General features: G+C 36.1%; 1 protein-coding gene across 2 annotated transcripts in view; it reads right to left on the bottom strand.

Annotated features, from left to right (window-relative positions):
- Positions 1-12834: 12834 nt before the first annotated feature.
- PSPC1 (paraspeckle component 1) overlaps positions 12835-14454 on the bottom strand; it is a 70782-nt gene continuing 69162 nt past the window's right edge. For both annotated transcript variants that reach the window (XM_003413965.4, XM_064275403.1), the window contains exon 9: positions 12835-13318. In XM_003413965.4, coding sequence (XP_003414013.1) covers positions 13133-13318 — 186 coding nt within the window. In that variant the 3' untranslated portion in view covers positions 12835-13132. The remainder of the gene's footprint in view (positions 13319-14454) is intronic.

Below are 14454 nucleotides of genomic sequence, written 5' to 3'. Positions count from 1 at the left end.
CACAACTGGACTAAACCAAAAGCAATGAAGTTTCCAGAATAAAATGAATGCTTCAAAGGCCAGCATAGCAGGGGCAGGGTTTTGGGGACCATGGTTTGAGGGGACATCTAAGTCAACTGGCATAATAAAATCTACTAAGGAAATATTCTGCTCTCACTTTAGAGAGAAGCGTCCGGGGTCTTAAACATTAGCAAGCAGCCATCTAAGATACATCAATTGGTCTCAACCCACTTGGGCCAAAGGAGAATGAAGAACACCAAGGACACAAAAGTAATTATGAGCCCAAGAGACAGAAAAGGCCACATAAACCAGAGACTACACCAGCCTGAGACCAGAAGAACTAGATGGTGCCCGGCTACTGCCCTGACAGGGAACACAACAGAGAAACCCTGAGGGAGCAGGAGAACAGTGGGATGCAGACCCCAAAGTCTCCTAAAAAGACCAGACTTAATGGTCTGACTGACACTAGGAGGACCCTGGTGGTCACGGCCCCCAGATCTTCTGTTAGCCCAGGGCAGGAACCATTCCCAAAGCCAACTCTTCAGACAGGGATTGGACTGGACAATGGGACAGCAAAAGGTGCTGGTTAAGAACGAGCTTCTTGGATCAAGTAGACACGAGATTATGTTGGCATCTCCTATCTGGAGGAGAGATGCGAGGGCACAAGGGGTTAGAAACTGGTAGAATGGACACGAAAAGAGTGGAGGAAAGGAGCGGGCTGTCTCATTACGGGAGAGCAATTAGGAGTGTATAGCAAGGTGTATACAAATTTTTGTATGAAAGACTGACTTGATTTGTAAACTTTCACTTAAACCACAATAAAAATTAAAAAAGAAAAAAAAACTCCTGAGAGTATTTGAGTAATTCAGTACCCATCCTTAAACACAGAGGACCAAGTCAGGGAGTTCTGGGGCACTAACACTTCTTCAGCTATAAATTACCCGCTGCTTCTCCTCCCAATATTCATGCAGGTTTGTTTTCAACTTCTTTTTGGTACAAAACCCAACTGACTATTCAAAATCTGCCAGAGAACAAAGTGTTCCCTTCAAAATACCTCACAAAAATCTCGCTGATTTCTCCTGAAAATCTTAACTAGTATACAATTGTAAAGCTCAATTACTAGAATTAACATAATCAGACCTTCAGTGTCTATAAAAGTGTCTGTAAAATACATGATTATATATAGTTAAGTGTATATGCTGTATTTTTACTAGTAGAATCTTCTGAGTATTTCCCAATGAGATGCTTTTAGTAGCCAATCGACTTATTCCACTTCTGTTGCTTCTAATCTTCTCTTTAATGTGTACCAAAGAAAGAAAGAAATGCAAGAGGAAAAAACAAACGTGAACTTTAAGTCAGTAGCTTTCGTTTTACACTCAAGTAGGAAAAAAACATTTTTCCTGGAGAAAAAAGATTTTAAACACTTCAGGTAGGCCTTTTAAACTTACTTTCAGGACCTCTGGTCTTCTGAATACCTGGCATTCCACTAACAACCACTACTGTATTTGGTATAGCCAATACACAAAATATACCTAGTGATTTAAGTTTCAAATTTTACTTCAAATGCGAAATACTTGTCTTCTCCCATACCACCAATCCCATCTACTCTTAAGCTTTAGCGCAACATGTCTTGATTCTCACTCATCCATCCCAAATTTTCAGTCTTTACATTTCCAGCTTCTCCCTCTGTGTTGGTACTTTATTTTTAAAAGGGTACATATTCTTCTACCAAATTCTAGTAAAAACTGAGCTGCTCACTCTTTCTCTGTTGGTTCTTCTCGCTCTGACTCTCGAATACAATGGTGGAATTGTTTAAGAATTTCTTTACACAAAGAAGTTTCCTGAATAATTTGAATGCTCCGAAGGCCAGTGTAGCGAGAGCAGGGGTCTGGGGACCATGGTTTCAGGGGACATCTAAGTCAATTGGCATAATAAAGTCTATTAAGAAAACATTCTGCATCCCACTTTGAAGAGTGGCGTCTGGGGTCTTAAACGCTAGCAAGCAGCCATCCAAGATGCATCGATTGGTCTCAATCTACCTGGATCAAAGGAGAATGAAGAACACCAAGGACACAAGGCAATTACGAGCCAAAGAGACAGGGCCACATGAACCAGAGACTACATCATCCTAAGACCAGAAGAACTAGATGGTGCCCTACTACAACCGATGACTGCCCTGACAGGGAACACAACAGAGAACCCCTGAGGGAGCAGGAGAGCAGTGGGATGCAGACACCAAATTCTCATAAGACCAGACTTAATGGTCTGAGACTAGAAGGACCCTGGTGGTCATGGACCCTGGACCTTCTGTTGGCCCAGGAAAGGAACCATTCCCGAAGACAACCCTTCAGACATGGATTGGACTGGACGATGGGTTGGAAAGGGATGCTGGTGAGGAGTGAGCTTCCTGGATCAGGTGGACACTTGAGACTATGTTGGCATCTCTTGCCTGGAGGGGAGATGAGAGGGTGAAGGGGGTTAGAAGCTGACGAAATCGACACAAAAAGAGAGAGCGGAAAGAGAGAGCGGGTTGTCTCATTAGGGGGAGTGTAATTGGGCATGTGCAGCAAGGTTTATATGGGTTTTTGTGTGAGAGACTGACTTGATTTGTAAACTTTCACTTAGAGCACCATAAAAATTATTTTAAAAAAGATAAGCAAAGCCACAAGCCAGTCATGGTTCTGAAGTTCAGTGCTCCTGGCAGTTTCTGGAAATTGAAAGACAAAAAAAAAAAAAAGAATTTCTTTACAGCCTTTCTTACCATTTTCATTCACTATACTTTAATCTCAAAAAAGGCTGGAACCAATTTTATTTTCTTTACAACTATACGCACAGGGAGAGAAAATAATGCTCAATAAATACTTGCTGAATGAAGAAATAATCTGGGACTCTCATCTACACACATAAACTTGTACTGAAGACTTAAGTCTACGCCATTGTTCCATATTTCTCCCCTGAATTGCTCATCAGGTGGGCTCAAGAAATACTGAGGGCCAGAAATTGCATATGATACTCAGAATATTGATAAACATGAACAAAATATAGGCACAACTAGCAAATAAATATCATATACTGACAAAGTTCCATGAGTAAACAGAGGTGATATTAAATACTATAAGGGAAAGGCTTTGATTTAAGACATGCAAAACATATCTGGAGAGACAAAGGAACTATTTTGAGCTTAGTGAGCAAGAGTAATAAAGGTAGATGAGGCTGGAAATAAAGCCCTGTGGCCTACAATACTTCTGCTGGATTTTAATTAGATGGGAAGCTACTAGGTTAGAAAAAAGAAGGGACCATGATTTATGTTTTAAAAGGATGTATTAATCTTATACGGAGAATAAGTTGTAAGAACAAAAGTAAAAGCAGGACTAGTTAGGTGAGTATTGTAGAACCTTCAGTAATAGGTAATAATGCCTTGGGAGATGTGTGTTTAATCCACCGAATACAGAGGTTTCCTAGTTTTTAAACCCAACTACCTACCAATACACTCAAAATCAAAATGCTCACAAATCCAATGAACTGTGTCTTCCTCTCCCAGCAGCACGTCCATCCCCCTTCTCCTCCAATCCTACACACTTACCTTCCCAGTCTCAATTCATGCAATCATCATCAATCCATCATTCAAACTAGAAACCCCTATATTAACTCTGCATTTCCCTCTCCTTCCCCCATCCCAGTCAAGGATTTCATTTTACTTGGATGCACAATCAATACCCACGGAATCAGCGGTCAAGAAATCAGGACGCAGTGCATTGGGCAAATCAGCTGTAAGAGATCTCTTTAAAGTGTTAAAAAGCAAAGATGTCACCTTGAGGACTAGGATGCACCTGATCCAAGCCATGGTGTTTTCAATCGCCTCAGATGCATGCGAAATCTGGACAATGAATAAGTAAGGCCAAAGAATTGATGCCTCTGAATTTTGGTGTTGGAGAAGAATACTGAGCATATTATGGACTGACAGATGAACAAATCTGTCTTGGAAGAAGTACAACCAGAATGTTCCTTAGAAGCAAGGATGGCGAGACAGCGTCACATACTTTGGACATGCTGTCAGGAGGCATCAGTCCCTGGAGAAGGACATCATGCTTGGTAGAGGGTCAGCAAAAAAGAGGAAGACCCTCAAGAAGATGCACTGACACAGTGACTGCAACAATGGGTTCAAGCATAGCAACAATTGTGAGGATGGTGCAGGACTAGGCAATGTTTCATTCTTCTGTGCATGTGGTTGCTATGAGTCGAAGTGACTCAACAGCACCTAACAACTACTCCTCCTGCACCCCTCAACACGCTAAAGCAAAACAAGAAACCATTTGCTGTCAATTCCAACTCACAGTGATCTCATATGTATCAGAGTAGAGCTGTGCTCCGTAGCGTTTTTAATGGCTGATAATTTCAGAAGCAGATCACTAGGACTTACTTTCTTCTGAGATGCCTCTAGGTGAACTCAAACTGTCAACCTTTCAACTGGCAAGCATGTTAATTGCTGCACCACCCAGGGACTACCCCAACACACTGTCGTTAGTTGCCCTAGAGTCACGCTAGTCATAATTAAATTCACTCTACCTCTGCATTACTTATATATGGAATCTGAAAAACTGTCAGGAACCCCAATGCCAATTAAGATCCTCACAGGGAGCAGAATCAGGAAATCAATTATCCATGTGTTCTTTGCTTTCTAAAACACTATTTCTGACCTAGTCACTCCCCTGTTTAAAATAATTATCTGGCTCCCCATCACCTAAAAGGTAAAGATCTAAACTCCTTACATCAATCACAATTGTATCCAAACTTTTTCTTCCCCCTCTTATCTCCATTCCCTTTTCTTCACTCTCTTATCTGCATTCCGGAGACAGCTCCTTATTACAGATTTCTGCCTAACATGCTCACTGCCATTCTTGGCCCTTTTGGCCACACCACCTCACCATTCTATAAGCCCTCCCTCCACCCGAAAAAAAAAAAAAAAAACCTAGCAACTGTCAAGCACCTACTCACCTTTAGGACCTGCTCAAAATCTTTCTAGTTTCCCCCAAAATAGGTGGTTATTTGCTTCTAGATTTTCATAGCACTTCCCATTCCCCTCACTGCTACCACATGGTGAAACAATTTGCTTACAACTCTACATATACCCATTAAAAGCCAATTTCCAGGGGGGCAAGGAACATATTTTATTCATTTTTGTATTTTTATTAGCAAACTTCATGCCCATCCCACAGCTGGTTGTCATTCATCCATTCAACGAACATTTAAGAAGAGCTTGCAAGAGTCTCTTCGAAAAAACTGAGGATAAAATCCTATGCTAATCTTCGGAGTTTACATTTTGGGTAGAATTAAGTAAGCAAATAAGTAAGATAATGGCCCACAAGTGTTTATGAGAAAACTTGTAAGACAATAAAACTTTATGGAAATAATATCAAGTAGGTAATAGTAACAGAAGTGCCTAAAAATAAAGTTAAGCACTGACTTAACTGTCATAGAGATATGACTTATTTTAGTGGTCAAGTAATGTCACAGAGTTAAACTAAATTTTTCATCAAGAAGATTACTAATAAATTATCAAAGACAAACTCATGTCAAAAAATCTACTAGCCACGTCTTTGAGAAGACTAGATGAAAAAGTTTTGTTCTCATCAGCCTGCATGAGACTCTCTCAGTTCAAAAATGGGTTATTAAGGCACTCTGAGGTAGAAGCTGAATTTCTTCGTCCTGGGCTTCCAAGGAACAAGAAAAATGTGACACCTTAACAGAAAAAGATCGGAAAAGGCTGCTTTGCCACAACATTGAGAGATAAAGGGTAGATGACTTCCCTGATCAGATGAATGTGCCCTTCCTGTGCCAAACCCATCTTCAGTTCAGAAAAATCACAAAGCCCCTGGGGAAACTAATAAGACACTGAATTCTACACTGGGATCACCTATGGAAAGCAGGGCTAGAAAGGTCTCCAGGTAACATCTAGATTAGAAGCAAGTCTTTATGTTTAAATATTTCCTACACTTAGAAATCCCTAGCATACATATACCAAGGTCAATTTTCTTAGAACCACCTTCAGAGATTTTTAAAAGGCTGCATATCAGGGTGACTGTTCCTCTGCACTAATACAGTCACAGTTTCATGGAAGAGACTATTATCAATACAGAGGCCTGGCAGCACAGTAGTTAAGTGCTCAGCTGCTAACCAAAAGGTCAGCGGTTCAAACCCACCACCTGCTCTGTAGAAGAAAGATGTGGCAGTCTGCTTCCGTAAAGATTACAGCCTTGGTCTACCCTCTCCTATAGGGTTCACTCTGAGTCAGAATCAACTCAACAACAATAGGTATTATCAACATAGCAACCATGTGCTCTAATTATGAGCCAATTTAATATTTTCTAATATACTGCACAATTTTCACCAGTCTTTGAATTACACATACATGCAGCCAAAATCTTTTTAAGGTCTCATAAGGCAGGCTTTAAATTTTTACCAAAGAATTACTCAACGATTCCCACTTATCCTTTGTGGGCATTACCTCCTATAATGATTAAAGAAGAATGAAGCTGCAAAGGAAATTACAGTCTCAGTAAACATAGCCTAAAGAAAATACATTTTTAAAATCTTTACCTTCAGGCTAGAAAAGGAAAAGACAAGTTCATGCAAAGGAAAGGTCAGGCCATCTTTTTAATCCAACAAAATGGTGTCAAATTTATATTTCCAAAAACCAGAACAGTTTTTTACCACCTCCATCCATCCATACTGATACAAAAACACTAGTTCATTGTTTCATTTCTCATATAAAAAAAAAATTTTCTCATATAGGTATGGATAATCGGGAACAGTTAAGTGCAAAATCTTATTTTGCAAAATTTTCAAAATGTGCTTTCCTAAATTTCCTCTTCATTTGCATTTACTAGGTTTGTGAACGCAACAATAAGACGCGAGTTCAAAAAAATAATTCATAGGTGTTATGGGACTAAACTACTACTACATTTCCCTAGTCAACATTAATAGTTGTCACTTTTTTTAAAAACCCTGAGTAAACATTACATGACTTTCATAGTGCTTGTCTTGTCAAGTAGCAGTAACTGGAAATGTCTGAGGGTGTTCTGAATTGTCTCAGCAATTGGCCAGGAGTTCGAAACACCCTACAATGTACTGGAACAGTCAGTCACAACAAATAAATTATACAGCCAAAATTGGTACTGTGCCTCTTTTGAGTAGCTATGTTTTAGAGAAAAGGTTCTCAAAAGTGTGGGCCCCAGACCAGCAACATCTGGGAACTTGTTAGAAACGCAAACTATGTGGACCCACCAAGACCTACCAAATCAAAAACACCAAGGATAAGATCCAGCAATCTGTGTTGTAATGAGCCCTCCTGGTGATTCTGATGCACACCAAAGTGTGAGAACCACTGATTTAGAGGGATGTCCATGGCTGCTGTCCTTTAACTTACAGCAGAGATTTTGTTCTCCCACTGTTGAACCTTAGCCCTAGAAAGGGGCCCAGTATGTAGTAGGTCCTCAATCTGTATTGGTAGAATCAATGCATACAGTGAAATTCTGAATGACATGGCTCCCCAAAAATCCTGTCTGATTAAGAAAGTATCATTTTATAGATAATTATTTCAATTATCACAGTCAATCTGCTAAACTGTTCAATCTAAAGTTATCTTAATGTGTAAAATACAAGTCTAGGAATTTGTAAAATAATTAACCAATTCAACAAAGAATTAACATTACCAATTAAGTAACCATCAAGTTCCAACATACAAAAGGTCAAAAATGATCAAGAGAATCACTATATGTAAGATTCAGTTTACTTTTTTCTCATTACAGAGAACCACCAGGCAACAGCATTTGTGAATCTAAGCTATGTCTAATGTTTTACACTGATCTAAAATTATCTAATAATTTCAAAGTACTCTCAGAAAAATCAATAAACTAGAATTATTCTAGCAAAATGAGCTCTAAGATACTGTTTGCACATGAGATAATAAAAATTATTCACTTGCATAAAGCAGATCATTTAAATAAGCATATAAAAATGTAGCTAACAGGCTGAATATGGTAAAATAGTAATAATAAATTTACATAGCTCTAAACCCAAAAACATACATAAAATCTTGATGACATTCACAAAAGCCTGGATGGCTAACAAATATACAACGCCCATTTTGCACAAAGAACACAGGAGAATATGTCTTAGACATCCAGTCAGAGGTACAACATAAAACCTAACAGATTATTGTGGCTACTCATTTAAGTTTTTGGAAGCAAGTTATATAGGTGTACTTTCTACTTTACATTGAGATGTACAACATACAAAATGACAAATATGTGAAGTTCTCTCTGTAATGACAATTAGCACACTAGAAAGAATTTTAGACATTACCAATTCTAAAGTCTTCAGCATCATCAACAACCCACTTAAACATATAAAAACATAAGTTCCAGACAGTTACATTACAACTGAGAAATGCAGGGGACCCTTGTATGTCAGTTTAAAAATAATTTAATGAATAACTAAAAAGCCATTTATTAATCGACTAAATTTACTTTTAGAAAATAAGGGAAATGAAAGAAAAAAAAAATCATGTATGTCTAAGTACACTTCTACTTCTAACTTTGAGACTAAAATGCAGACAGAACTTAAATTTTACTGGAAAGTATAATCAGAATAGCAACCCTTTCAAAATTCATTGCTTTAAAACCACAAAGCCAAATTAAAAAAGGTTAACTCTGACTCAAGGTTTTTTTTTAAGCATGATAAACTTATCTGTTGCAGAGAAAGGAAAACTGCTTATGGTAAGTGGTGATTCAAACCACAAAACAATATACTTGGAAAAATAATAGTTTTTAATGTATACATATGAACTTGGGTTACATTAATTTAAAAAATGCAGCCTTCTCCTTGAGTAAAAACTAGGCTTTGATTATTGCAAAAAAAAAATCATAAAACAAAGTACATATTTCTAATTTCAATAGATAAAACAAAAAGAGAATCAAATTACAAGTTCAACCAAATGGAACCCTTAGAGATAGTCATTATCCAAACATGGTTTTGCAGAAAAGTCAAGAAGTCAAATAATATTCTCAAGATAATAGAGCTCTCTGGTACAACCTTAAGTATTCAGTCTTATAAGATTCAAAATTCTATCATCGTTGTCATTCAGCAACTGAGGACACGAAAGAAATTTTCAAAATGTTTTTAGAACACTTAGGAGATAGTGCTTTTCACATTAAAAAAAAAAAAAGGAATGAGAGTTACTACAATGCATATGGTATTAATCCAGATTTAAAAATCAGAAATACTATAAAAACGTTTTCTGGAATTCTTCATTATTTCCCCAGAGTTACACTCTCTCATGTGAAAGTGCATGCATACCCCACTTCACAGCACTGGGAAAATCTACATGTAAAGTGGACACCCTATAAGCATTTCCAATTCTTTTAAGTCCCATAATACATACTGTTACAAAACACAGCAATGCTTTTATAAAGTATGAAATCACTCCTAATTTACTTAATCATATAAGATGAACTAAAACCATACTGGGCTAAATAAACTCAATACTTTTTGATTCGATATTGGGAAATCATCAATATTTTTCAGTATGAAACTGACATAAGCACATTCTTACTTTTAGGAGGTGTGCTGAAATATTTAGGGGTGAAGCAACAGAAAGTCTGCTACTTACTTTGAAGTAGCACCAGAAAAAAGCCCACACCTATGAATATATATCTAACTACAGAGGAAAAACAGGAAAACATTACCAACTGTTCAATCTGGGAGATAAAAAAAAAAGGTACACAGGTATTCACTGTCTTATTCAACATTCTCATAGATGATTTGAAAAGAAACCTGGTATTTTAAATGACTACTATCCTCTCAAATTTCAGGTATGATATAGTTTAATATATTAGGAAATGTCGTAACGCAACTTAAAAACAACCAACAAAGTGCAAATACCACCCTATCTCCTAGGAAACTTCCTATTTCAACAAAATGGCCTCTCATTTTATTTTTGACTGGTCTCGTCTGCCGCTACATTTCACACATTTTTAAAGGTTTTACCATACATTTGATAGCATTCTTCCAAAAACATGTCCTTTTTCTTATCTGGAATCTAGGTTGCAATTTTCAACATGACACTTATGAAATGGTGACTACAGTCACTCATACTGGTATTCTGTGATTATTACAGACTTTACATACAAACACCAAGTTACTGAAATATTAAAGTATGCTTCTGAATAAAATGCATAATTGCAATTACAGTGTTTGAGAAACAACAGCAAATGTTTGCCATCACTGTCCTTACTGATAATTCCTACTTCTGCTGAATGGCAATTCCAGCTAACAGAGATACTTTCCAAAAATTACTGGTATTTTAGGGTTAAAAACAAGGATTTATTCTCTTTTATTCAGCTTTGATTTCAACTAGAAAATCTAATATTCAAGGAAGAATAAGAAATTGAGTTTTACAAAAAGAGTGAACCAAAAGTTTTTTGAAAACTTCATCTATCAAGAAGAAAATAAATGCATTTATTTTCAAAATAAACAAAACCATGCAGGGAATTCCAACAAAATATACTGCTAGAATAAAAAATTAGGAAAACGGGTGTTCCTTTATTTTATGCATATTAATTACAAACGACACAGGAAATCTAAATACTGCCAACTACGATTTCAAATCACAACACAAAATAACCGTAGTATTGTGATATTACAGCAGTAAAATTGTTTCTTTTTTTAAGAGAATGATGCTAGCGTATATGACAAATTCATACTCATTTAGAAAATCTAATGGCACTGAATTTCCTCTTTATTTTTATATCTCCTAGTTTTAGGTAAATGAAATTCAAAACTCTTCCTTGGTATACTAACTTACCAAGAAAAAATACTGAGCCAGTAACAAGTTATTTAACTACACAAAAACTAAACACTGAGTAACTAGGAGTTCACAGATGCTCCACTTGACTGTAACTCGGAAGCTGACTGTTTCCAGGAAAACTCGTAAGTACTGGAACAAGAATTTTCTTGATGCTGGAAAAAAAGCTGTGTAGAACTCTATTCTTGGAGCCAGAGTTGAACCCGGACACTAGGATGGTCAGATTAAGACATCTCTTTGTGCATTGACTTTCGAATGATCTTGAATGAATCGCACAGGATTTTACAGCCTTTAGGGAAAGGTAGCTTGGTATTAACAAAAGGATCAAATTTCTCCCAATCTTATTTTAGCTTTGAATTGAAATACAAAGATGAAAATTCCCTCAGGAATGAAGTATCAGTGACGGGAAAGGTAAATTCAAGTGCAACAGATATCACCTAAAAATTATAATCAATGTCAAACGCCCCTCCCCAATACTTATAGAAAATCTGATGAGAATAGTCTCTCTTATTTTACAATCTCCATATCATGGTTTCAAAGGATTGCCAAAAACAAAAGCCTATGAATGCCACAAATTTTAGAAAATAATTGCATCCATGCCGATAGGTCTAAAATATAAAACATGAAATAGTACATAAGAAAAAATTAATTGGTACACAAAAATGGATCTCAATTGTGCTTTACAGCCAACTGCTTTTATACAAGATTTTAAATAATTAAGCAAATTTACTTCTTTCCAAAATATGCCTTCCAGCAAAGAGAAACCATGCAAAACTAAGAGGCACTATTTAAACAGTTTATTTAAAAACAGCATATTATTCTCCAGAAAAATTCTAAAAGCAGAATATAGTAACACACTAAGCTGCTGTGTGAGAAATAACTGCTGCAATCAATGGCTGATCAGTTACATCCATAGTAAAAGTTACACATGTGATTCATTAAATTTTATTTAGAAAAACGAGGTTAGCACACAATTTTTTTAATGTAGCTATGACTTTGTTTTAGAATAAACATTATAATGTGACAATATTAGTTCCTTCTCAGTACTGAAATCAAAATTCTAAATGGATATTTGACAGAAGGATCTAGAGAATTAGATTTCAATGACCTTTAGCCATTCTCAAGTTAATTCACAGCTTTTTTTTTAATTGTGGCAAAATATATATCACACACAAAAAATTGTTGTTTCAACCAGTCTTAAGTGTAATTAATTCAGTGACATGCTGTGCAACCATCACCACTCTCCATCTCCAAAAATATCACTGCTTTTTAAAATCACCATTTGAACTGTATTCTTTGGAGAAAAACACAGCGTGTCAGACAAACTCAGCTACTATTTTACTGTACTTATCAGAATACTGCATAGTCAAACCATCTTCAAACTTACAGAAAACAAGATTCTCAAGGCATGTGTAATTCATCATGAACCATACAGCCAATCCTCAAAATCCAACCCAATAGTATTGATTTTAAAGCAAATTTAACACTAACTATACTGACCGTTTTTTAGATAAAATGTATATATTGAAACCAAATAAATGATGGCAGATAAGACTAAAACTAGACATTACTTTAGAAGCAAAAGAGATTTGCCTTCAAACTTTTTGTTTTCGAGATTCAAAAGATTTATTTAGAAAAAAAAAAATCACAGGACAAAGGTATCCTTAATATTCCTTCTAAGAATATTTGAATATTCAGAATCTACATGAAATGTAGACAGCAACGCTGATTCCACAGAACATTAATGGTTTATACAAACGTATACTCCCACATCCCCACAAAATATGTACTACTCTAACTACCCCTTATTGACATTAGGTTTAACTATGTTTCTATCTTCAGTGCTACTGCTCAAACTAAAAAGCAGAAAATCATTTCCGTTTTTAAACAGCCGGGATTAGTTAAAGCAATCAAAGTTACAGCAAGGTTTAGGAAAACCATAAGAGAATACCACTAATCACATTTTAAAATTATTCAAAATTATTTCTTTATTGAGATGAGCTACACAGATTTCACAATACTGTGGAATACTTATATTTAGTTATAGTTACAAACACATTTTAACATTCACAATGATGAGCATCATCATTACCATTCTAATCTACAAAGCTTATGAATAAAGAAAAATACAAAACCTCAAGTTATACAAAAGAAAAGTTTGAAGTCTACATACATTAACAATAAAACGATTTCTTCCAGGTAACAGGTAAAAGTGTAAAGGCATACCACTGAATTTCTTTTTCTAAGTAGCCAGAAATGAAAGAATATTTAATATCTGCGGCGCTTATTAGGGCCTTCAAAGTTGCCCCCTTGGCTTCCTCTACCAAATCCGCCAGGACCACCACTCACAGGACCTACACCACTCATTGATGCTTGAGGGGTTTCAGAACCTGTTCTACTACCCATTGGTGATCCCATCTGAGATGGTGGTCCTTGTGGAAATCTATCATTGTGCTATTATACCACACAGTAAATATGATGTCCATTTGGAACACGCCAAATGTAAGTGACAAGAAAAATTGGCAAAATCCCAAGTGGTGGTGTCATGAAGTTCAGCAGAAAGTCCAGCAGAATCAGGATCACACATAGAAGGAAGAAAGGAGCAATTTAATTAGTTACTATGTTTAAAAAAAAAAAAAAAAGCATCCGAAGAATTACAAATTGCTAATGCTATGCCCCAATTTCATGAAAAAAGAATTGCTTTTATGATGTAAGCAAATGCCATCAGTATTATAACACTGTTCTGATACCTTTTAAAAGTTTTTTATATTGTATATAGCTGTCCCATGTAAGGAAAATAAAGATCAGAGCTAAAACTGGGATGCAGCATCAATTTCTATTTTAAAAAGTTAACGTTTCCTCAAACATTCTGAAAATTTCAACATCAATACTTCTAAGATAAAAAGTACTAGTACAAACACACACATAAAGAATCATGATCTCAATACTGAAATTTGAGGTATTTTCCTTGGAAAAGTTATTGGGAAATTTTACTCTTTTTAAAAAAACTGATGATTTGTAAACATGTACTACTAAACAGCACAGTTTAACACCTGAATCACATATTTTGAAAAACTTCACAATAATAACCACACATATTAATCTCAGGCTAGGAGAACAGAACTCCCTTAGCATAGTAGTAAAATGTCAGTGCAAAAAGGATCAAAAATGGTATTTAAACAAAGTTTGTACTTTTGGAGTTAGGGGGAGGAAAGAGGGACAGTTAATATTACTTCTATATTACTGATGATTTACTACTCGAAACAAAAGTATGGGCAGTCCTCAAGTTACAACATATCCAAGTGTAACAAGCCACCCTTATGACCATCTCATTAGTAACATGTACTATATACAACGTTGCAGCATGTAATCTGCCGATGTTACTATTCTCAGATGTTCACTCACAGATGTCCAATTTATGATTTAGTGTTCAAAACACTACCGTGTTTTGAAATGAAAACTAAAAAAGAAAATGAGATATTTAACTTAAAGTCAGAACTGACTTGAGGAGTTGTCAAAACAGCCCTGTCAAAAGTTGGGGACTACCTGTAATACAAGTTTTTACTGGCTTTAAGATATTTTACTGTATA

Source organism: Loxodonta africana, chromosome 23, assembly GCF_030014295.1.
Source record: "Loxodonta africana isolate mLoxAfr1 chromosome 23, mLoxAfr1.hap2, whole genome shotgun sequence".
Lineage (NCBI taxonomy): Eukaryota > Metazoa > Chordata > Mammalia > Proboscidea > Elephantidae > Loxodonta > Loxodonta africana.
This window is presented reverse-complemented; position numbering and strand designations above follow the sequence as displayed.